The 24,003-nt window shown below is 38.1% G+C and overlaps 1 protein-coding gene across 1 annotated transcript in view; it reads right to left on the bottom strand.

The window, feature by feature from the left end:
* RAB2A (RAB2A, member RAS oncogene family) overlaps positions 1-24,003 on the bottom strand; it is a 42,623-nt gene that overhangs the window by 1,179 nt on the left and 17,441 nt on the right. The window contains exons 4-7 of the mRNA XM_044423737.1: positions 21,913-21,995; positions 20,950-21,042; positions 19,591-19,702; positions 9,731-9,799 (exon numbers count right to left, since the gene is read on the bottom strand). Of these exons, the coding sequence (XP_044279672.1) occupies positions 9,731-9,799; positions 19,591-19,702; positions 20,950-21,042; positions 21,913-21,995 (357 nt within the window). The remainder of the gene's footprint in view (positions 1-9,730; positions 9,800-19,590; positions 19,703-20,949; positions 21,043-21,912; positions 21,996-24,003) is intronic.

Below are 24,003 nucleotides of genomic sequence, written 5' to 3' on the forward strand. Positions count from 1 at the left end.
TCACATTATTATTTCGAAATGCTGCTGCAGGCTACAACATTTGAAAGTGGTTAACCTATTTCTGATTTATGAATGGCTAAAACAAGTTGCCTTATTTCATGATAATCTAGCTGTGGGGGGAATATTATTAAAAGCACTGTCTGGTAGCAATTAAGGAAATGACATCAAGGAGAGGACTCTTGCTATATTTCTTCAATTGTTCATCATATATCTAAAGAAGAATTCTGCAGTCTATCACTGCTATTGTGAATGTATGTAGCAACCGGGTACCTTCCATATGTTTTGGCCTACAAGTCTCAAACTCCAGCTCACATGGCCAATGATCAGCTGCAATCCAAAACACTTGGAGGGCACCAGGTTGCCTACTCCTGGCATGGGCAACAAGTATAAATAAAAGAGTTTCAAACTGTATCATAAAGGCAGAAATCTTTAATTTTCCTAATAAGTTCTGGCCCCTCCAAGAGACAAAAACAAAGTTCACATTTCTTCTGGTTTTACGCAGCCAAACATTTTCCTCTCTTGACTGTATTTCCTACTATGTTGAGTCAGCTGTACAGGCTAAGGGCATACAAGTGTTCTGTGTCATCAATAATTTCTATGATCCCCAAAGAAATGGCAAGTTGCCAAGAACCACACACAGCGTAGTTCTTTCATTCATCAAACTCACACTTATATCTTAACCCTCACTCCCTCAAGTGGATTTTACCTAAAATACAGCACTTTAAGAAAAGTAATACAGTAGCTTCAGAAATTAAGCTCTTAAGGAAACTTTGCGTCACAGTAAATCTCAGATTTATAGTGCTTGGCAGTTGTTCTGCAACAGTAGTAGCCTTGGGGTTTCTGGCACTAGCTTAATATTGACAGCAGCTGATGTGGTTTCTTTTCGCTCTTTGATTCCTCTTTAATAAAAAGCATGCCCTATGGCTCATTGGTTTTGCCCCCTTTGGGCTGGTAGCAACTTCTTGAGGAATCAAGGAGCCAGACTTGGCATTGAGCCAAGTAAATAGTATGCACTGTTGGCGCTTGACTGCATATTGCAATCAAATCTCCATAAAGTAACAGTAAGGTAGGCAGATTTTATATGAAACTTGACAGATACAGCTAGCATGCTTTTCCAGAGGCCAAGATCACTGTCAAGTATCTATATCACTGATTGCTGATTTACAAAAAAAAATCTGGATTAAAATTCTTAGGGGTGTCTGTGTGTGTACAAGTAACCCTCCCTTCCCATGTTCATCTTCAACATGAGCACACGGCCATTCCTAATAAATTAAAGCCCTATCATACCTTATTCACATGAATTCAAGAGTTTCCTGCTTTTCAGACCTCTGTAAACAGGCACAGGGAGCAGGATGCCCAGCGTGCCAGGAAAGATTACAATATATCATACAAAGAGACCCCTTTTATTTGCAGAAGGAGCTGAATAGTAATAGCACAACACAAGTTTAATATTAATGGATATAACTTGTAAAGTTGCAGACTTTGTTTTATGAAATCTTAGTTTTCAAAAGATGCCATTTGCCTCAGATGTTTAGATAAACTTGAACAGAAAGCCTTGATTACTTTTCACAGTGATTTCACCACATAATTTTTCAAGCTGAATATTTCATTCAAATAAGTCTTTTTGGATTTCTGGCCATTCTTTCCAGATAGAAAATGCAATTTCTTAAGCCATGCAGGCATATTTGATTTGAATATTCACCATGAGCAATTTATATGGTGATGTCATGTCATCAAACAATAATCTTTGACACAAACTATTCAAATAACTAACCACAGCCTAATTAAATTCATACTTTACTCATGTCTACCTAACCCTCCCCAACAACTCTGGGTAATTTCCCAAATTTTACAGAGTCCACAGTAGCTGGGAAAAAGGGAAATCTGAGAACATTTCAAACAAATTGTGTGGCTCATTTGATCCCAGTGATGAGTTCCCTAACAGATTTAGAGCACAATCCTATGGGCTAGTAGGCATGGTCCAGACAGCCATAGGCTAGGTTGGAGTTCCAGTTTCAACCTTGGAAATGCATTCCAAGGTTCAATAAGGGATTCCAATGGTGAAGTGCCCTCCACCCTTACAGCCAACTGTCTTTGGAGCCAGCACTAAGGGGAACATTCTGGAGGGTGGAATGGTTCTGCTGTTGAAGTGGGAGAGTAGGAACAAATTACACAAGTAGCAAAAATTGACTGTCCATGTCTTTTGAATGGCAGAAAAAGAGTAGGCCTCCATGCTTGATTGGATACCTATAAATCTTCTGAGTTTGGAGGATTATGACAACCTCACTGGCACCCTAATTCTCAATTTGAACAAGTGGCCTATAGATGAAACCATAGGGATCTCAGTATGCATTGATGCAATGCACATGAACTAAAGAAAGTATCGACAGTGTACAGGTCTGTATACCTGTTTATTTGAATCTGCTTTCATATTTCTCAATGAAGAAAAAAATCTGTACATATGTAATTTTGCCATTTAACCATTAAATTTTATACATATTTACTTGAAAGTAAATCCCCAAGTTACATTAGCTTTATTTCCATGCCATCACATATAGAATTACAGCCTGTCATGAATAGCAAAATTTTATACAAGTCTTATTTCAAATATTTACTCTGCCACTCATAATGGATAGGAATAGGAGAGTGAGCATTGATTGCCTGTTGTTATATACCTGTGACAAATGAATAACACACTCCTTCCTGAGCTGCTCATCTTCTTCCTTCCTGGATGGGGTAGCACTTCGCCTAAAGGACAGGTCCGCAGCTTGGGAGTGCTGCTTGACCCAGAGCTATCCCTGGAAATCCAGGTGATGGTGGTGGCAAGGAGCTTCCTCCAGCTTCTGCTGGTCCATCAGCTGCGTCCTTACCTGGACAAGCACTGCCTAGCAACAGTGATTCATGCCCTGGTAACTTCCTGGTTGGATTACTGTAACACACTCTATGCGGGGCTACCCTTGAAAATGGTCCAGATACTTCAATTGGTACAAAATAGAGCTGCCAGGTTGCTGATGGGGGCCAGTCATTCTCATATAATGCTGGTTCTCTATCAGCTACATTGGCTCCCAATTAAAGTCCGGGCCCAATTCAAGGTGCTATTAACCTATAAAGCCCTAAATGGCAAAGGTCCAGAATACATGAAGGACCTCCACCTGCCCTATATGCCCTCACAACCCTTAAAATCAGCAGGGGAGGCCTTGCTCCAGGAACCCTCTTTGAAGGAAGTACAGAAGGTGTCTACCTGGAGGAGGGCCTTCTCCGCAGTGGCGCCCAGACTGTGGAATGCGCTCCCCAGAGAGGTCCGCTTGGCACCAATGTTATACTCCTTCTGGTGCCATTCTTGGGGACAGCTCTGGATCAGATTGGTCTCAACATTCAAAAGTGCATCTGCTGAGGATTGTCCAGAGGGAGGTAAATATGGATGAACCAGAGCTGCAGTGGATGCATCCAAAGTCTGCCAAATGACAAAACTTCAACCATAGCCACCATGATGTTGAGGCGGCGTTGGCTCTGGAAGGTAGTGACAACAAATTGTCTGCATAACTTAGTAGCCATGTGAATGAGTATCAATGGTTTCGTCCTTGGAAGAAACGTGGCTGCTGAGATAGAGTCTAGATGTGCCCCAATGTACAGGATTGACTAGGAAGGTAAAACATGTATTATTTGTACTATATTTTATTATTTCATTTTAATTTTTATTTATTATTGTTGCAAACTCCCCAGAGAGGTTTGGCTACAGGGCAGTACATAATCTAACTGTTTAGATTCTTCCATGTTTATACACAGATTATCTAGCAAAGTGCAGGTAGTGTGGAGCAAACAAAGGTGGTCCTTTTTGGAAGGGGTCACAGTAAACCATTCATCAGGGATGGGTAGGACTAGACCCCTTGGAGGCGTAAGTGAGCACACACACTACCACCATACACTTTGTAATCACTCTAGCACCCATAAATTAACTGAAGGGCAAAACCAAAAACTTGGAAAGTCTCTTTTGCAATCCAGAAAAGTAGAAAGTGCTCTGTGAATGCTGAATGGAGATATGAAAGCAGTTGTCCTTAAGGTCTAAGGAGGCAAACCAATGTCCTTCTTGCAGCAAAGGGAAGTTATTTTGTAAGGTGACCAATTAAAACTCCTTTGATACAAGGAGTTGAGGTCCCTATGGTCTAGGATTGGTTGGAGCTCTCAATTCCGCTTCAGTTCTGTGAAATATGTGGAGTAGAATCCGTTATGGACTTCAGAGGAGGGGACCCACTCTATCACACACTTTGAAAATAGTGAGTCTACTTCTGCAATTAAGGCTGGAGATAGAACCATTTTCCTTATGGCACCAAGAGGCAGGAGGGTGTTCAACTTCATCCTGTAGCCTCTGTCCACACTGGATAGAATCTAGGCATCTGTAGTTATTGTTCTCTATATGCAGGAGGGAGGGAAGGGATACATCTGTCAAATGAAAAGGGGGCAACCCAGGGACATAATCACCACTGCCTTCAGTCAGCATCCAAGCACTTCTGCCCCTGACAATATTTATTAGGGTCGTCTATGTGCCTTAAATGTGACATCAGTTGCTGTTGAGACTGTTGATCCACATGGACTCACCACTAGAAAGAGGCTTGGCCAGCTCCAAACCATTTACATGGTTTTGACAGCTCATGTTGGTGGAGCCCCATCCTTCTCACCATAGTCCCTGCCTTCTGGAGAGAGTTCATATGCTCCTCATGTTGAAAAGCTCCCCGCTCCCCCCAATCAAAGGGCAGGGCTTTCATATGGGAGCAGGCTTCCTGTGACAGATCAAACATAGTCAGGCATGGCTCTGTAGCACCACCATGCCGACCAAGGTCTTTCCATGGCAGTCTGCCTAGTGCAAATTTGAGGGTGGGAGAAATGCATTGCTTCAGACTGAAACACCTGGCCAAGTTCCCTTTGGTTCTTAAGCAGATGTTCAGAGAGGCAGCTGATTTTTTTTCTAAAGGAAAAACTGCCATCTCACCATAGTACCCTGGTAAGTAGCTACTTGGATTCTCAGAGCTGCTGATGAGTAAATGTGTCTCCACAATGCATCTAGGCATTGTCCTTTTTAATTCACTGGTGCACAGTACTTACAATGTGACCTTCCATGGGCCAACTCCACAATGATGAATTTTGGCCTCAGATGCCCATGTCTGCTGATACAGAGGTGGGATCCTGGGCCACTGAAGAGTAACAGGTGGAGCTCTAATCATAGCCTTTGATATCCAAATGAAAGGGTAGTTGCAGTCTGGCATGCATACAGGTAGGAAATCATGACTGGTGTTCTGGCATTGTAGAGGAGGTACACTCTGGGGGTCCTTGAAGATCCACAGGAACAGAAGCTAGCTGTTGTGGTCTCCACAGCAGTTTGTGGTGTTCTGAGCAACAGATCCTCTTCACAGGATTGCTTCCATTTTCCAAAGGGCTATGGATAGAGCTCCATAGAAGGGTTCCTGGTGACCCCCATGCACCATAAGATCTTTGGTTTGGAAGTGGAACACACCTGTCTGAGTGTCTATCTCTATCGTATAGATCATTCCCTGCAGCAGTTGGATCTGGTAATGGGCTGGCAATGTCATGGAGAGGAAGTGATCAGCTGTCATAGCACCAAGACGTCAGAAGGGGGCTGAGCAGGTAGAGACACTCTTCCAATAGCAAAGTCAAGTTAGGTTTCAGCCTCAGTACCTGTGGTCCTGATTCTATAGCACTTAGCATCAAAGTCTCCCTTCTTGCTGAGTCTGGACAGTTTTGCCTTGAGTGCCGCTTGTGGCCCTTTGCTTTTGCAGCCTCTGCCAACTTCACCTCCTTGTCTATTTTAGCCAACTTCTTTGCCTTTGAGATCTCCCTGCTGTTGGCTGTGTAGACTGGCCCAAGGATAGAGCTGTAGCCACAGGAATCACGGACTGAGGCAAGCATGAAGACTCAGGAACAGAAGGATGGCTTATCTCTGGGCGCTTGTTGGCATTCATTGCCTGGAACATATTGCTCCAAAACTCCACACAAAGGTGATCTGCCCTATACTTTTAGCCCTGTGTTGGGAAAACCTGGCAGTGAGGGAATTGATCAATGACATGTCCCTTGGCCAAGCAAAAGAGGCATAGTAAATTCCCATCAGCTGGCAGGAGATTGCTGTCATGTCTTACACATTTATGAAAAAGTGTCTTAGATGCCACTGGCAAATTAAGAGGAAGGAGTAAATGGTAGATGCTTTGCAGATATAGAGACAGATCATGAGGAAGACAAAAAGGGTTTCTTTTTGTGGAAGAAGGGTAAACAAGCAACAGTTTAGAAATTTTAGAAAGGAGAAAAAATGAAGCAGGTATATAAAGTTTTTGAGGAGAAATTGGAGAAAAACACTTAAGCTAACAAATAGAGAAAAAGAACCTCCTGAGACATCCACAAAAGTGGTCAGAGAGAGAAGAAATTCTTCCCATATATACCAGAGTCAGAGAATCCCACCAAAATGCTCTCAGCGATGAAATCTTCACTTCAATAGACTCCATGCAGGTATAGAGCCCATATGTATGGTGCACAGAGACCAAAATGAAGAACTACCACCTACAGATACAGAGGAGGAAAGCTCCATTTCAGAGCTCTCTTTGGACAAATCATCATCTTTTTTGCCTCCCTGCTGCCTCATCTGAGTGTCCTTGTTGAGAAGGCAAGCTTGCTAAATTGCGAAGCAGCTAAGACAGTGTTACAGTCTCAAAACACAACTGAGGCAGGGAACTGAGGAGTAATAAAAATCATAGTAAAATGTTCCCAAGAGGAAAAATCAAACATTGATCAAAGTTGGATAGCAGGAGCTGGCAAGTTAGTGCACTAAGCAAATGTTCTCAAGAAGGCAAAAGAGTTAAATTTTAAATCACCATTAACAATGTCAGATATTAGTCAGAATGCTGAAATGAAGGACAAGCTGATGACACAGGGAAAGTACCCAAAAGGGAGGAAACAGAAGTTATCTATCCCAAAATAACTCAGGAATTCAGTATACAGGTGCAATTAGTCTAGTCTTGAAACAAGAGCACATCACTGCATGTGAAAAATCACTGTAGTTTGATGTGATTAAGCAGCTATTTAATCTTTGATTTGTCCAAGGTTTGCTCAACTAACAGAAATAAGGTAGATGATTTTCTCCAGGTCGTGAGTCATTCTGGTCTTAAGGACCTTATTTCCCAAATACAATGCAAGCAGAATACTTAGGTGCTAGAATTTTGGTGTAATTTGCAGACATATGCACTATCAATTATGTCCTAAAGGAAAGATCAGTGCCAGAAAGGAAAGTGATATTGGTCAACAGATATTTCAGGGATGTTACTAAACCCATCCTGGTTTGGTTCCCAGGGAATCTCCAAAAGTAATTTTTGAAGGAGAGAAAAATACATTATGGAATCAGAGATTCCATGAACAATGCACTGGAGTGGGTAACTCTGGATTAGGATTACACAGGCAGCAAATATTTTACAAATCTGTGAGAAATATAATTTCTCAGTCAGCCCATGGAGCAGGCTGTGTTGCATTGCTTTCACCCAGAGCAATGTCCCTTATTTACAGGTGCAGATAAAAAAGGATTAATTTTCTGAAGTAGTAGTGGAATTGGTGAAGCATTTTTAGGGCTTGACTACATTTGAACAAGAGAAGCTACTGTTTAATTTGTGCCCTATCCAGGAATTTCTAAATTACCATCAGAATGACAGGGACAGGGTACAGGGCAAAGTGAATCTCCATTCAAGTTGCATTTGCATGTAGGACTGGCTGCCTTGGAAAAATAATTCCTTCCCCACCACTACCCCAATGAAGCTGCTTTGTTAGCATGATTTAAACTTTTACCACCAAAGGCACAGGAATTATCCATTGGGGTCTATTTTTCCTGCAAGACATTCTGTTTAATCTCATGGGAGACAACTGCACTGTCCTTACTTCAGTAGTTTTCTCCTACACAGGGGCAACTCCTCTCTCAGATATTAGCTCCACCCTCCAATCTCCCCCAGTTTCTGTAAACTGCTGACTAAGTGGCAGAAGGGTTGAAAAAATTTCTAGATTTAGAAATACCATCTTGGAATATTTCCAAATGGCACAGTGGACAAAGAGTTCATTATATATCTACAATAAATTCAGATTTCTTTCTTTTTCTTTTTTACAAGAAACTTGGGTGGAGGATGTTTCCTGTTTACAATTGCAGGGTTATAGGGGCATTCTCTAAAGCTGCTGTTGGATGCCATAAAAGAAGTTGCTGTGATGTGTTGGCAGTTTATTTCCATAAAATTAGAAGGTAGTTGCTAAATGACAGAATCACGATTGCACAATAACATGTTGATGTTGCACATTACCACTAATGGTATTTCTCTATAAATGTTTCTGTTCCAGCAAAGAATTCATCGCTGTCTCCCCAAGACATGTGTTCATCTTTGGAATTTGCCTTGGGAAATTCTGAATGTCAGTTCTCATATTATTTTGGAATGGGATTTAAATACCTAGTATGGAAAAACTAATTTGGAGCTGTTTATAATAATTCTGGTCTTTACCTGGACAATTTATTCTGCCGAGACAGAATAAAAAGGAAGTTTAATAGGAATGAGTGATCCTGTTAATTCTGAATGGCAATTTGAAGGATGTATCTGCCAGGCATTATACATTCATCTTCTACAGGATTGGTGTAGTATATATCTTTTTTTAAATCTTCAACTCTAACCCCTGACATAAAAAAAATTCTCAAAGACTACCCAGTGAAATACTGGCAACTAAGCCTTACCAGAATAAAAGTATATATACATTTTTGAAATCGTTTCTGCTGGCCACAGATTACTCAAATGGTCTATGTTCATGAGTTCAGTGATGAATGACCTGTAATATAGCCTAACTTTACTGGTACTGAAAAATCAAATTCTAATTGGTCATTTGAAATTGTTGGAGAGCTGTTGGCAAATGGCTATTTATTTATTTATTTATTTTCCTAGTATGGCCAGATCCTGTGCCTACCCTCCGCCCAAGCAGAGGTGATATGAAAGGGACTGTAGGGACATGAAAAATGAACTAGCAAGGATTACCCATAGCTTTAAGGAATCTAGATCAGAGAAAAGTTATACGATTTTGATGATGATATATTCCTCTTATAAGGCCCTAATAAAAATGAAAAATGCTGAGCCTAGTAGAGAAAGGTGCATGGAGCTGGGCTTGGTGTTACACAAGAAAATAATGTCAAATTTTGAAATGTGATTATTTCAGAGTTACACTTTTCCAGGTTTCAGTAAGAATCCCAAATCTCTAGTTCATTATGGCAACAATACACATGACAGACAGTTTACACAGGTAAAAAACATTTCTGAAAGTCGTTGATATTGTATGGAGAAATAAATATGAAATATCTCTCAAAGTTTATTGTCAATTCATGAATGGACAGAATTGTTTTATACTCCACTTTAATCACGATACTAAATGAAACTGAGGATGTGTCTACTAGAAGTATAGAATATTTTCAGTTTGTTGAACTAGGCCTGGTGCAAGACACCCTTCAGTCTAAGATGGGGATGGATAACCTGGATTTACAATTTCCATGATCCCTCACTACTGGTTATATACAAAGCTCTAGCTGTAGTTCTGTACTTATAGGGCTACAAGTTGCAATTCCAGACTAAGAAGTAAACATAAGTTGACTCTTATGTATCAATTTTCTGCTATTTTGTTTTATATTTATAGGCAGGATTTTAACACCCCAAAACCTTACCTCATTATTAATGTCAAAGACGCCTTCCTGTATTTTCTCATAGATTTCCTTTGCTGTATTAATAAATGCCTGAAAAATAAATTTAAACATTTGAAATCATTCAAGAGTATGATGCAACAAATCCTAAATCCAACAGTGGCATCTACAGCAGGGGTGGGCAGCTTGTGGCCCCTCCTACCCCCACCATATGGGTCCCACAAGTATTATTATTTCTTTTCCTTCTTATATAAAAAATCCCAGCTTGTTGAAACTGGTTAAACCTTCTGTGTAAGACAGATTTATCATGGAGCTGGAAAAAACCTCTCAATACATTTCCGATTGGCCAATTATTACTAATTACTAATATCAGAGATGGAGCTAATACTGGACACAGTGGCTACTTCTATTGAGAGGCCAGCTTTTACTGTTTAGAATTATGCTTTCCATTAGCCCATCTTTTCTGAACAGAACTTCACAAATTCTCTGAAACCCAAGATTTTACCCAAGCAGATAAAATATACTTAGCTAAGTTAGACTGACTTTATTGATTTTTATTTGTAAGCCTGTGCACATCTTGTTTCTCAAGAAATTTTTCCTACACTACCCATTGTGTTACAATGTTAGTGTACAATGTTCTTTAAGATATTTGCTTTGAGAAATAAATTCAAAATTCCTTCCAGTTTAATATTTACAGAGCTGGAATGAAAGGAGGCATCCTTGGTAGTATGGCTTCAAACACTCCAAGCAAGTGAACTACTGAAGTGACTGTTCATGTTTGGATCAGCTTAAGCCCAACAATCTGTTGTACTTTATTTGGGAAAACCCTAAGATAAAGGACCATCTCACCATAACCTGTATTCTTCACAACAAATATACAAATTTCATAAATTTAGCACAAAAAGCACCTAGTTTTTCACCCTATTTAAACATGGTGCCTGTTAATTTCCCAGGGTAGATGTTTTTATGGGTATTAGCATTTAAGTGACCTTTATGCTTTGAACATTCACATACCAAGTTAGTTAAAAACTAGCAGATATACTGGGGTGGGGGGTGCATACAAAAATAGTCTAGATGCTGCACAAGGATGAGCTTCTCAAAGGCAAATACCAAAAGTGCACCCTTCTGCTCTCAAAAGTGATTTTCCCCAATATATCAATAAAACATAGTATTTATTGCAGTTCAAAATAAGTGTCAAAAATATCATTAATACAGTTTAATTTCAATGAAGGCTTACTTTCTGCAGCACTTGGAATAATCACCATAATAATATAAAACTCAGATTGTTCATTAGGATGGGGGTATTTGAGGCTAGAGGAAAGTATGTCATGAGGTGTAAAAACAAAACTCTTTCTCCTTGCCCTTGCACTTTACAGGGACCTTCTTTCCCCCTTCAGTGCTATGTGGTAATAAAGTGTTCAATTTCAGAGCTGACAGAAGTGTAGAACACTGCTTTACATAGGTAAGATTATTTGTCCAAATAAATCAGTAGTGTTTACTTCAAGGGGGACCCTTCAGATGTTTTGGACTACAACTTCTATAATCCTTGACCACAGCATTATGTCCATCGATCCCTAATAGAACCATAGTCCTGAACCTTTCAATAGTTTCTTTATTTTTTACCATTTTAGTCTTTTGAAAATAAGTTTTGCTATATGAGTTTTTGTTTGGATTCCACAATACGCAATAGATTTGTAAGCAACAGACTTATTATCAATAAAAAAACCATGAAGTTCCTCCCTTCTTTAAAAGACTAAAAATCCTCCAATATGGGAGAATACTTAGAATTTCTAACACAAATCTGTACATGACCTTGTACATGGTGGAATATTGTTATCTTAAGGCAGAAAATAGATTCTTTTCCAAAATATCATAAAGCATACAGGAAATATTTACATCAAATTACAATCAATCCTAGCATTGAAACCAATTAACATGTAACATGAAATGCCTCTGTTCTCTCATTTAACATTATATGGAGAATTTAAAAGACAATATTATGCATAAGATTTTAATGATAATAACAAAGACAGCTAATAATGCAAATCAAATTCTTCTGACATACCAATTCTGTATTATCACACAAATGTGCTATCATCCACTCAGGTTTGCCACGCCTGGTCACAAATCTAATTCAAGTATTAAAAAGTAAACAGGGTTCACAGAAGGGAACAAATCATACCTTTCCTAATTTCTACACTAGAAGCATCTGCCTGCTGAACTTGCCACCAGAGCTTTGTTTCCTAATTAACAGGACTGATATGTTTTCACCTTTAAAGGCCTTACAGCTCCCTAGAGTAATCAATCTACTGCAGCTCAATTACTGCACCAAGTGCATACCATAGCCAGTGAAGGAGACTTGAACAACTGCAGCCATGAGTGGAAAGATATGAATATGCATAAACTCTAAGTGGGTGATCGAATCATCACAGAGGGTCATGAGAATTTGCAGCAAAATAATGAGAAGAATTAATCATTGCAGATTCACAAGGCACTTAGGAAGTGAGTAGGGGGTTTTTTGAACGTGCACCAGAGCTCAGAAACTGGCTTTCAGCCAACTCTGAATTCATTTGCATTTCTCAGAAATATATATATATATATATATATATATATATATATATATATATAAAAATTTAAAAATGCCAATTATTGCAAGGGCATATGTCAGCATAATTGAAAACTATGGTCATAACTTAAGACCTTCACACAGTAGCATTTTCTTGTAAGATTAGTTACTTTGTTTTCATTAAACAGAACATGATCTGAAAGTTATGTTATGCTAACTATATATAAATGGCCAATTAACATTTAGCATATTCAAATCTAGGCAACGATTCAATACTGAAGTTATCCTGCAAGTTATTTTTTATTCCCTTCTTAAATATTAAGTTAGACAATCTTATACTGTGTGCCAACATGCTTTTGTTGAATTCTGACATTAAATTCAAACACCTACACATGTATGACATTACTTAAGCCCCTGTTAAAAACGGCAATGAAGATATGAAGGATATGATTCAGCACCTACAAGTCCCCTATTTGGGTTTCCCATGCACTCTAGTTATTTGGATTCATCCTGTGGATGGGGTGGAGAAAGCCGCCAAAAAATCTATTCTAGAAGGTTGCTTGGCCCTCCAGAACAGTATATGAGGTGATACTGGGGGCTACCAGTGAAGGGAGGAATCAGTAAAAATCACTGTCCTGTCAACTTGATCGGGGAAGCACTTGTTAGAGCCAAAGTCCTTAAGCCAACAAAAGAGCGCTTCCATTCACAGACCTTTAATTCTGAATCTAATTCATTGTGTGTAGGAGGAAGCACCTGAACACACAAGAGCTTTGGATCAGGCCAATGGCATATGTCATTCTTTTTAAAGGGCAAACAGTTTGCTCATTCAATATGGTTGATCACCTTATTCCTTAGCCAGAGGCAGCACTGGCTTTAACAAAGTTATCACTCTCCTCTGAGTAATGTTATCATTCTCATAGTTTTATTTTTCTGACTGTTAGCTTCCTTGGATTGTTTTAACACGGATGAGGTATACATGTTCAGTACATAAATAAAACCTGTCTACTAACTTATGTTAGTGATGCTCATATTTGTATATCATTTTTACTTAATTATACCACACCAATATAGGTTTTGTTTTATAATTTCCTATTAATGTTAAGAATCTAGGAGGCATATAAATGCAAATCATATTTCTATATACATATTTTTACCTGGCAGCTGTACTGGGATATTCTGCTCTGTGATTTATTATGTAAACTGAAAGTTTCTATGCACGTGGATAAAATAAATCCATTTCCCCTGAATTTTCAAAAAATCTGTTTTAAGCAGCACTCAGGTATGTATTTTAAGCTGATAACTGGGAAATAATGCTAATGCCTTATGGAAAGGTCACAGTACTGTGATTTGTAGTATTTTTAGAGTACACTTGATGAAATGAATGGAATTTAAGTTAGACTGACATTGGATACAATCCACTGCATACAACCTAGAATATGTGCCTTGCATGCTTTCAACCCAAACATCTAGTTAGAAAGTTCTCATCTGGCAGGACTTAAAAAGACCTTGGTCTGAAATCTTAGTCTTCTCTCAGTAACTGTAGACACGCTCACATAATAGCCTATCTAAACATGGTTGTTTTATATGTTTCATTATCTTTCTTGGAGTCAAAGTTCAGGAGTACGTCAATATATGTTAGTTTTTAAAACTCTGAAAGAATTAAGAAAATATTTAACATTTTCTAACATTTATAAAGATAGGCAATAGGACTATTGCAGCTGGCAAATAACCTTTCAAGGCATAATAAGGCCATTTATAAATAAATGACATATTTGAGAAACATCAGAATATCATTGCTACACTGCAAGAAAAAGTGCAAAAACAAAAACCCTTCCCTTTTCATAATATTAGAAAAGATTTCTCCATTTTCACATGACATGCTGCCACCTGGTGGTTGCAATTTATAACTGTAGATTAGACCTATACTGATCAATTATCTATAATATTATACTAGAAAGTGTCAAACGGAAAATTAATTTTAAAAAACTATTTCACTAAACACTGTTACACATATAAGAGCTTAGGACTTTCAGAAATTTAGGATACATGTGGACCAACTTACCATAAAAGATTAACAGGATTCAAGCAAGGTTACAAATGTTAAAAATCTGGCCTAACATTCTCAGGAGCCTTCAGACTGTGCAATAGGTTTAAGACTGGGGCAAGGCACCTCGGGAAGATCAGATTCAGGGACTCCTCTTGTCCCACACTATGGTTACTGCCAAAATTGCTAAACTACTCTTAGAAGTGAAGCAGAAAATATGTAGCATCTTCTAGTCACATAGCTCCTTTCCATTCCTGCCTGATGGTGGGGCTTAAGGAGAGAATTCAAGAATGCCACTATTTGCTTTGTGAGCAGACTGCATACAGGGTTCTAAGTATTCTCTCAAGAGATGGTTGCTGGTGAGTTTCAACCCTTGGGTCTATAATTAAATATCAGAGAACAATGCTTTTAGGAAAGCTCCGAAGACTTGTTTACTCTGGCCTTCTCCTGACAATGTTCTACTGGACTGTTCTGGGTTGTATGTTCTTTGTACTATCTGGGCCAGATGTTTGTTTCTCATGTTTGTTCTTTTATTAATGCTTACTGATTTATTACACTGGCAGTTTCTATTATATGAATGTTATTGTTTTAAGATGCCTTGGGAGATTTCTTGACCTGAAATATAGCTTTGAAATGTTTTAATCAATTAAAAACTGCATGTTAACTACTAGTTTAAAAGAGTTCTGAGTTTGTGAGAATGATGCAACGTATTACATTGCTGTAATATAATGATTTTTATAAAAAGTCCTAAAGTCTATATAAAGAATTAACATATTAACTTAGTAAAGGCTAAGGCCCTAAAGGTCATAAAAAGGGAGGAGGGACTAGAGATGTAGGAACAGAGTTGAAATTACAAGGAGAAGACAGATAATCCTAGTGAAGATTATTATGTTCAATAGCACTAGGAAACGCCAGAAGAAGCTGCTGGGCTAAACAAGGTACTTGTAGTATACAGCCCAATTCTACTGACAACAGGTAAATGGCAGTGGGAGGGATTGGGAAATAAAGCAGTGGCAAACTCATCACAGAAAGGAATATGGTGAAAGAAAACAAAAATAGGACAGGCGTAGAGATTCAAAGGAAGATTTGTAGAGGCAAATAACAGAATGGGTTGGAAGAAAAGGTGCAAAAAGGAAAAAAGGAGTAATGTTCATTTTTCAAAAGAGATGGAGGATGGAGGCAAATGGTGGATGGGTCATAGATACAGAGTAGAACAATGAAAATACCTTACAGTGGGAGAACTTTACAGACTTTTTTTTTTTTTTACTTAGTGCCACCTCCCAAATGTCTGTCATTTTCAGAACAATGCTCCACAAGGACCACGGGGAGAATAAGTACATCCTGTTACACTCAAAATGAAAAAGGTGCTCCTGTAGGCTTAAACCCATCAGAAAAGGCAACTGTCCCTGAAAATGCCATTCCAGTCTGCCAATAAATAAAAAAGATCCCTTAAAAAGCCTCATCAAAACATGAAAATAGTACACAGTTTTTCACAAATTTGGCAGGTGATATTGTATCCCATTGCACTAATATGCCTGCAAATTTTGACAAGGAGAAAAAATTACAGTCATTTTTAAAATGTCTTATGATAGTCAATGGGAAGTATGAAGCCTTGGATTTCTAAACCTGACTTGGGTTCTGTTCCTGAACTGAAGCACATAGCCTTTGAATCAAGCAACTATCCAAAGTGCTGAAATGGGTCAGAACTGAATCTTGTGGTCAGTAACAACTTTCAGTTTCAAGCACACTTATCTGGTAATTACATCCCCATATTATCTTCCTTTGCAGATTTAAGTCATTAAAGTTGAAAAGCACCTTGGAAAAAACAATTTAAGTACCAGTGTGAAAGCAGAACAAATCTAGTTTTAGAACTAACCATACTGAAGGATAAAATTGGCTTCCATCTTATTTGAATTGCAGAGAGTAAAGAGATTTTCTATTACCCATTCTCTTTCTGACATCAGAGGATAAATAATAAAATTAAAGTATCTTAACCACACATAATCTGGATGGGACCACCTGTTCTCAAGTCATGGGACATTTCATAGTGCAATATACTATAACAGAAGACTAGGAAATAGAGCTAGAAGTAGGGGAAATTTGGAGAACTTTTTTTTTTAAACAAAGCATTTAGATAAGTCAAAATAGAGTTCAGCATGCTACAGCTAGCATTACATCTCATTTTATATGAGTATTGTTGATATGCAGCGGTTCTATTATTGCAAATTGTTGTTGCTATTGATCACTGATGAACAATTAAGTACCCATGCACTGCCTCTCTGTCTTCCTGCTTTAAGTAATATTATAGCCAAGCAATATTATATTTGCTGAACAGAGGTAGATGGAAGACCAGAAAATTGGTTCATCTTTTTACCCAGTGGAACCCGAGCTTTAAATATTTACACAGGACCTAGCTCCATGGTTAATGGAAGGTACATAGAATTTCTGCTTTACCGTGATGGGGAAAGAGATGTGGCTCAGTTAACTCAGATTTCAAGCGACTGTGTTAACCTTGGAGGGGAAAGTGGTTCTCTGAAAGTCATTTGCCTCATCCTACTCCCCAGTATGAGATTTTAGGCCTCAAGCTTGCCAGAAAGCACCATACTATCTGCTTGAACTTTTACTAAATTTGTATATACCATGAAATATTCATCGTCAAAACATGAGAGAAGAACTCTGACATTCATTCTTGAGAAAAGGAGCACTCGGTAAGTCTTCCCCATATATTCCCCCAAATTCATCTGCTGCTATAACCTACTAATTTGCAGAGACCAGCAAAAATCTTTTTATATCCTCAGCTATATCAAAAACAGCACATGAAGTAAAATATACTAAATTTACAATCTACCCAGACCAGAACCACAGATGATAAAGCATAATCCTCACAAGTATTCACTTGATAAAGGTTCATACCTAAGATAAACATCAACATTTACTTATCCTTTCCCTTCTACTCTTTGATCTTACTGATCCCTTTTTCTCACAAGCCTTATGCAATTGTTCATCCTGCATATGAAGTGTAGTGGACACATGCACAAGTATGCCCATATCACCATGAATCTGGACCCCCATATTAAGCATGAAGGTATGCAGAGGGGTTACATGTTCATCTAGCCGAGCATGTTTCCAAACCTCCTTGCAATTGAAAACCCACCTTAGGAAGGCAGACTTTCCAATTGCTGGAAGCCATGTAAACATGCTCAGCCAAATGCTGTTAAAAGGCCTGTCCCCACAGATCTTAATGCTAAATACAGAAAATTCTTTAGGATAGCTGGGGTCACTGAGGATGGGTGCTCCCCCAACCCTTTCAGTCCTCCAAAGCACATGCTAAATGCTCACATAGGACTATTTACTGCCATCTTTCTACTCTGGTTTATGATATTGGGATTGAGACACATGGTTGCTCTTGACACTGATCAGTACTTGGAGGAGTTGGTGGGTGGGGGCTTGGTATGTGGGCCAATTCCATACACTGAGATGAAAGAAGGTCAGACTCCCTGGGTGTTCAGGCAGCCTCTGAGAAAAAACAAGATGTACAGTTATCTGGAGGGGCCTTGGAGCAAGGGAGTTTCTCAAAGACAAACAAAGGAGGTACAGCTCTTGACCCCATGGCACCATTGGGATAGGAGGGTTGCTCAACTAGAGAATTGGCAAGCAGAGAGGAGGTGCACTCCTCTCTGCTTCTTCTATAAGGACTGGGTCCAAACATGCTCAAAAGTAGAGTTCCTAGAAATAAATAACAGATTGGTTTCAATGAACTGCTCTGTGCATGCTCAGAGATCCATTCTGGATGACTGTGCTTCTAGAAATCACTTTGGAGAATAAAGAACTTTTTGCAAAGAAAGGTCTATGGCTTTGAATGTGTGAAGGAAGGAAACTCAGCTGATGACACATGCTTTCAATCATTTCTTCCCTTAATTCTACTGTTACAAGAAGAAGTAGTATCAGGAAAAACTCCACATTTTGAATATGCTTTAACATCTAATTGAAGCAAAATGTCTTATTAACATGGTAGATGTGGCCCCTTGTTTCTTCTTTTAATAGACTTTTGTTTTATCATCCATCTGAGTTCAGTATTACTGATTTAGTACTTTTTCCTTGGAAGCAGCTTCCCGTATGAGCCATGACTACCATCATTATCTCTACCTGTTTTTTGCTGGCCTCATTTATTATTCAAGCAATAGCATTTATTCTATTTCCTCTGAGAAAGTGATCTAAGGGATTATCAAATCTATTTTGCAAGATTCGGTACTGATTTTTTTAAAGAACCATTTATTTTTCAGATTTATCAAGTTGTTTTTCTGCTCTGAAATAGTAAAGACATATTCCCTTTCCAGAATCCACAATTCGGCAAATGTCTATTCAGAAGACATTACCATTGTATTCAATGAGAATTATTCCTAGGAAAATGAACATAGGATTGCAGCTTTAGTTTGACAAATGAAATAAAAATCTGTAGAATACAAACAAAAAGCTACAGAAAGTTACAAAATGTCATGGTATAAGTTAACTCACACAACACTGAGATCCAATGGGTGAAAACCAACATTGAAATTTTGTTCAACAAAATTTACCCTCCTCTCTTTGCCCCTCATTTGTTCTAAAACTGGCTCAAAAGGCTTCTCCAATCCTCTGCAGCAGAAGAGGTAGATTTCATCTAATCATCATTGATTGGATTCAGGTAAGTTTGGGGATTTTACTTTGATATTTTGCTTGGATCTCAAAGGTGTATTTCTACACCTAACTTCACACTTCATCATGTGGTAGAGCATCTCATTGGAGAAGACGACCAACAACCTACACATTATTGTATTCCCAATCATTATGGGTGTGAAAGCTGGATGGTGAAGAAAGCTGACAGGAAGAAAATGGATGCTTTCAAAACGAGGTGCTGGAAAAGAACTTTATGAACAACCTGGACTTAAAGAAGGACAACAAATGGGTTCCAGTTCAAATCAAGCCAGAATCTGCTCTGGAAGCAAAACAGATGAAACTGAGGCTTTTGTTCTTCAGGCACATCATGAGAAACCAAGGCTCACTACAGAAAACAATCATGCTAGGAAAAAGTCAAAGGTAGAAGAAAAAGAAAACCAAATATGAGATGGTTCGATTCCATGAAGGAAGCCCCAGCCTTGAGTTTAAAGCAACTGAGGCAGGACATTTTGGAGGGTAGTCATTCATAGTGTCACCCTAAGTCAGAGATGATGTGATGACACATAACAATAAAGTCATTATCAGTAAGTAATACAGTAATGAGAAATTATATCAAATTACCTCTTCAACATTTGAGGCAGTTTTGGCAGAGGTCTCCATGAAGATAAGCCCATGCTCTCGTGCAAATGCTTCACCTTCTTCTTTTTTCACTTCTCTTCTAGACTCTAGATCGCTAAGATAGCCAAACAAGAGTTATTTGCTATACAAAAGCAGGCTTGCTTGCCTAAGTATACCCCTGTAGATAAAATAATGTCAGATGGTAAGCAAAACCACATCTGCTGAAGGCCAGTATTGAGCCTTATTAAGAAACAGTGAACCACCAGCACCTAGCAGAGTTGCTTCCTAAAACTGTGTAGGTCTCTATTTATTGCCAATGTAATATGAGAAGGTTATGCTGTCAGATTTCCTAACTATACTTCTCCACATATGCATCCATAAGGATCATTTTGTAAAATAACATTTTTAAAGCAGTTCATCCATCTTTGGATACAAGAGCAAAACCAGAATGTGGATATTTTAAATGGATTTTATTATGGTATCATTTGACTATGCGCTGATCAGTCCCTTATCAAGTCCTTCCTAAACTCAAGGGTCACTTCAGAAGTTACATAGGACATATGATTTGGCCAATGATTACTTCTGCTTGACTTCACATGGGGCTACAGTGATGAACAAAAATAGTTTACCATGTGACTCTGTTGTGTAGAACGCTTCCACATCAGGAGCATCTAGAAAGCTGTCTTTGGTAAAAAATGGGATTTTATCTTAATTTTGGATTAAACTTTCCCCCATTTTAACCAGCAAAATATCCCTTCTCAGATTGTTGCCAACATGCAGTTTTAGAAACTTAATGGGAGCCCTAAAGTCAGTGGTTCCAAGTTCACTCTATGTGAACTACTAGGCTTGGAAGATATCTGAAAAAGTGTGTTAATGTTTCATCTTTGATTGGATAACTGAAAAGGTGAGCATGTGATATATATAAGGTATATCACAAGATTTTTTAAACAAAATATTCCCCCCAATGACAACAACCCCATGAACCTGTACTTGAAATGCAACGACCAAGGGGGGTTATGTTAACAATTGCAGTAAGCAAACCAAATGCATTATACAAGTCTCCAAATGCAGTGGGAATTCCACTGTGATCATCCTGAAAACAACAGTTTAAAGAAGAAAAGGATTAACTTTAAAAGAAGGTGATGATTTTAACTAGTACATAAACTAGAGGCTAGCAAAGTACACAGTAAGAGAATGCATATCCATAAACCTTTCAATGGCATTTAAAACTAAAACAAAACTTTTTATTAACACAAGAAGTTGACCATTTCATTTTTGTGTCTTAAGCATCTCAAATGAAAATCAGTATTTATTCAAATGAAGTACTGTTAACTTATACTACTTTGGAAAGTTTTGTTTTACCTTTTATTTCCAATGAGCATAATGACCATATTAGAATTGGAATGTTGACGAGCATCTTCTAACCATGTTGTCAAATGGTTGAAAGTATCCCTCCTGAAAAGGAACCAAAACATGAGAGCCTATGCACCAACAACTAAAAATGTTTTTTAAGTGATAAGTTTTTTATTTAAAGTTTGATACCCCAATTAATTGCTAATAATTCCAGGTGATTTATAGAAAAGGCACCCTAAGTCTGGGGACCCATAAGATTATTTGGATTCTCAATTCCAAGGCTGGAGACTGCACTCTAACTCCAAAGTCAAGAAAGTGACCTCAGAATGGGCTTAAAGAAGTATTTCAGGAGGCGGGAAGGGAAGGGACATCTGAATGTCCAGGATATAATGTATTCTGATGGCACTCCAGCCTCTTTCCCTCTTGCTCCAAAGCATTCCAACTAGTCAGCTGAAAATGATTTTCTTGCAGAGATGGAGAATGGGGGAGGAGGAAGGTGAGGATTGCCTCTGCTTCTCCTTCTGATATGCACAGATACCCATGATCCTAAGTAATGCTTGGAGTAGATCCAGTGAACTCTGTAAAACTTAGTCATGACTAATTTATGCTCCATGAATTTCAAATAGATCCAGTGCAAGCATGACTAAGTTTAGATCAAACCCAATATATTTCATGCATTAAGCCACTGGTCTTGAGCTATTTCAGATCTTGGCTCTGTCGTTAACCTTAAACTTCTAAACTGAGTCCATTTTAAATTTTTTTCTTTTCTGTTTTCCACTCCAAAGCAGCTAGTATTTGCTTATGGGCTACTGATATGAAATGGTACAGCAGAAACCCCTTTAGCTTTCTTCCCTAACTTACTCCAGTTAAGGACCATGCGTTCTCATATTTTGGCGTGTCAAGAAATCTGACCGCAAAAAGGTTATTTACAAGAGTCTAAAATATGCTGAACATTAGCTGAAAGATTTTCACCTTGTAATGTCATACACTAGTAAAGCCCCTGCTGCTCCTCTGTAGTATGACCTTGTGATGGAACGGAAGGATTCTTGTCCAGCCTGTAGTAAACAAAATTCATAGTTCATTTTAAATCCTGTGTTTTCATGTCAAAAAAGAAACAGTCTTCCTTACTTACACTGAAGAGTTTATTGTATAGGGGTTAGAAAAGGGAGGCGAGACTATTTCTGGAAAAGATGAGCCACATATTAAAAAGTCTAAAGCACAGCACCATTAGGGGAAAAAATCAAGAACAAGACCTCTAAACCTTTTTTTGGCAATCCCTGACAACCCAATTTGCTGAATGGCTTCACAATACATGAATCATTATTAGAGTACAGAATGGACTCCTAGCAACTAAGCTCTGAAGACAAATTTGAAAGGAAGCAAATAGCCCAGTGCTTCACATTTGAATTCAATAACTCCCTCCCCGGGGCAGCTGTTGACACTAGAATAAATAAAGCCCATTGTAAATAAATGATGAATGACATCTTTACGCCCACCATCTGCTGGTGTAAAGGTTGTAGGAAGGCCAAGGATGAAGATTTTATCCGTTATATCATAAACTGAAGCCATCTTTCAACAGTCTTCAGATAGAATTCTTTCAACAATTATTTTATTATGAAAAAGAACGGCTTTAATTTTTGTATAAGTTTTTCATGCATTTAATCAATTTCTTGTGCTTCAGATAAAATGCTTGTCAAAAAGATGTAAAAAAGTGTTACAACTGAAAAACCAGAGATCGTATAAAAACAACTGTTCTGCTTTTTTTTGGAGAACGTCTTGAATTTAAAATTACATATTAACATTCTGAAAGAGATATGATCCAGAGATCCAAATGAGTATTTCCATCAAAATTTTAAAAGTCGATTTAATCTCTTTTAATACTTTGCCAAATCACTGTGCTTTGAACACAGTATTATCAAATGTGAAATATTTATTTCCTACCCCAGAATGCTTCAGTGATTAATAGAAAACAAGAACAAAATTCACTCTACCAAAAGCTCAAGTTTTAGCTTTTGAAAATGCTTACATATGTACATATAATAAGCATGCACATATGCACAGAGACATGATTTCCTCTCACATTTTTTTTCTTGAGAAGGTTGACTGCTTAACTAAGCTACATGACACTGCATGTATGAGGTCCTTGGCAATTACTAGTTCTTTATATTACGTAGCATGACGAAAAGGTATTAGTGGTCATTTAGTAGTTATGAAAGTAATGAAGATGCTTAGAGCCTTAACTTAAAAATATGAAAAACTAAACACTTTGATTTTATCTATAGTTTATTTTCAGAAATATTCAGTCTTGTTCTCTTTAAAAACATTAAGAAAATCACTTATTGCTTATCACTCATTCCTGCATAAATGCTTATAAAAATAAAATTATAGTATATCTTTAATATACAGTATTATATTCACCAGAATTGTGACCACAGGAAAGGAGGAAGTGGGTTTGAAAATACTGGGGTGGTGCAGACAAAAAGAAGTGGGAATGTATCAATCCCCTCCCTGGAGTCATTCCGCCCAACAGCTCCTTGTATTTGCTAAGGGGTAAGTAAGAATTGTCAATGATGACAGTGCTTTTACTCCACAGACCTATGGCTGACACCTGCACATAACCTTCTGCTGTTTAGAATATTCCACCACAACATAAGGGAACAGTGCATATGCAAGCTTGTGACTCAACACAATGATTTTGAAAGGTTCTAACATCTCTACTGTTGGTACCTCTACTTTCGACATAAAGAGATTGCATATAATTGTACTATTTTTACTCTAAATGGAAATATTTGGAAGACTTAAAAGACAGATTTACACACTAGAAAGTCATTTATTTTACTTCTGCCTCTGGACATAAACCAAATTTATTAACTACATTTCAAGGACTTTTGTAAAAGTATGCAAAGCTGATAGCATCAACAATTATGGGAGATTTATAAAAATAACTAGCTTCTAAGCAATAGCAGGTCAATTGCAAACAACATCTGATCCTAGAGCTACTTCTCCTTTGTCAATGTCTGTTCAGAGACAACACCAGCAGAGAGATGTGAAGGCATAGAAAAA

This window comes from Varanus komodoensis, unplaced genomic scaffold (genome assembly GCF_004798865.1).
Source record: "Varanus komodoensis strain SLA01 unplaced genomic scaffold, ASM479886v1 scaffold14_1, whole genome shotgun sequence".
Taxonomy (NCBI): domain Eukaryota; kingdom Metazoa; phylum Chordata; class Lepidosauria; order Squamata; family Varanidae; genus Varanus; species Varanus komodoensis.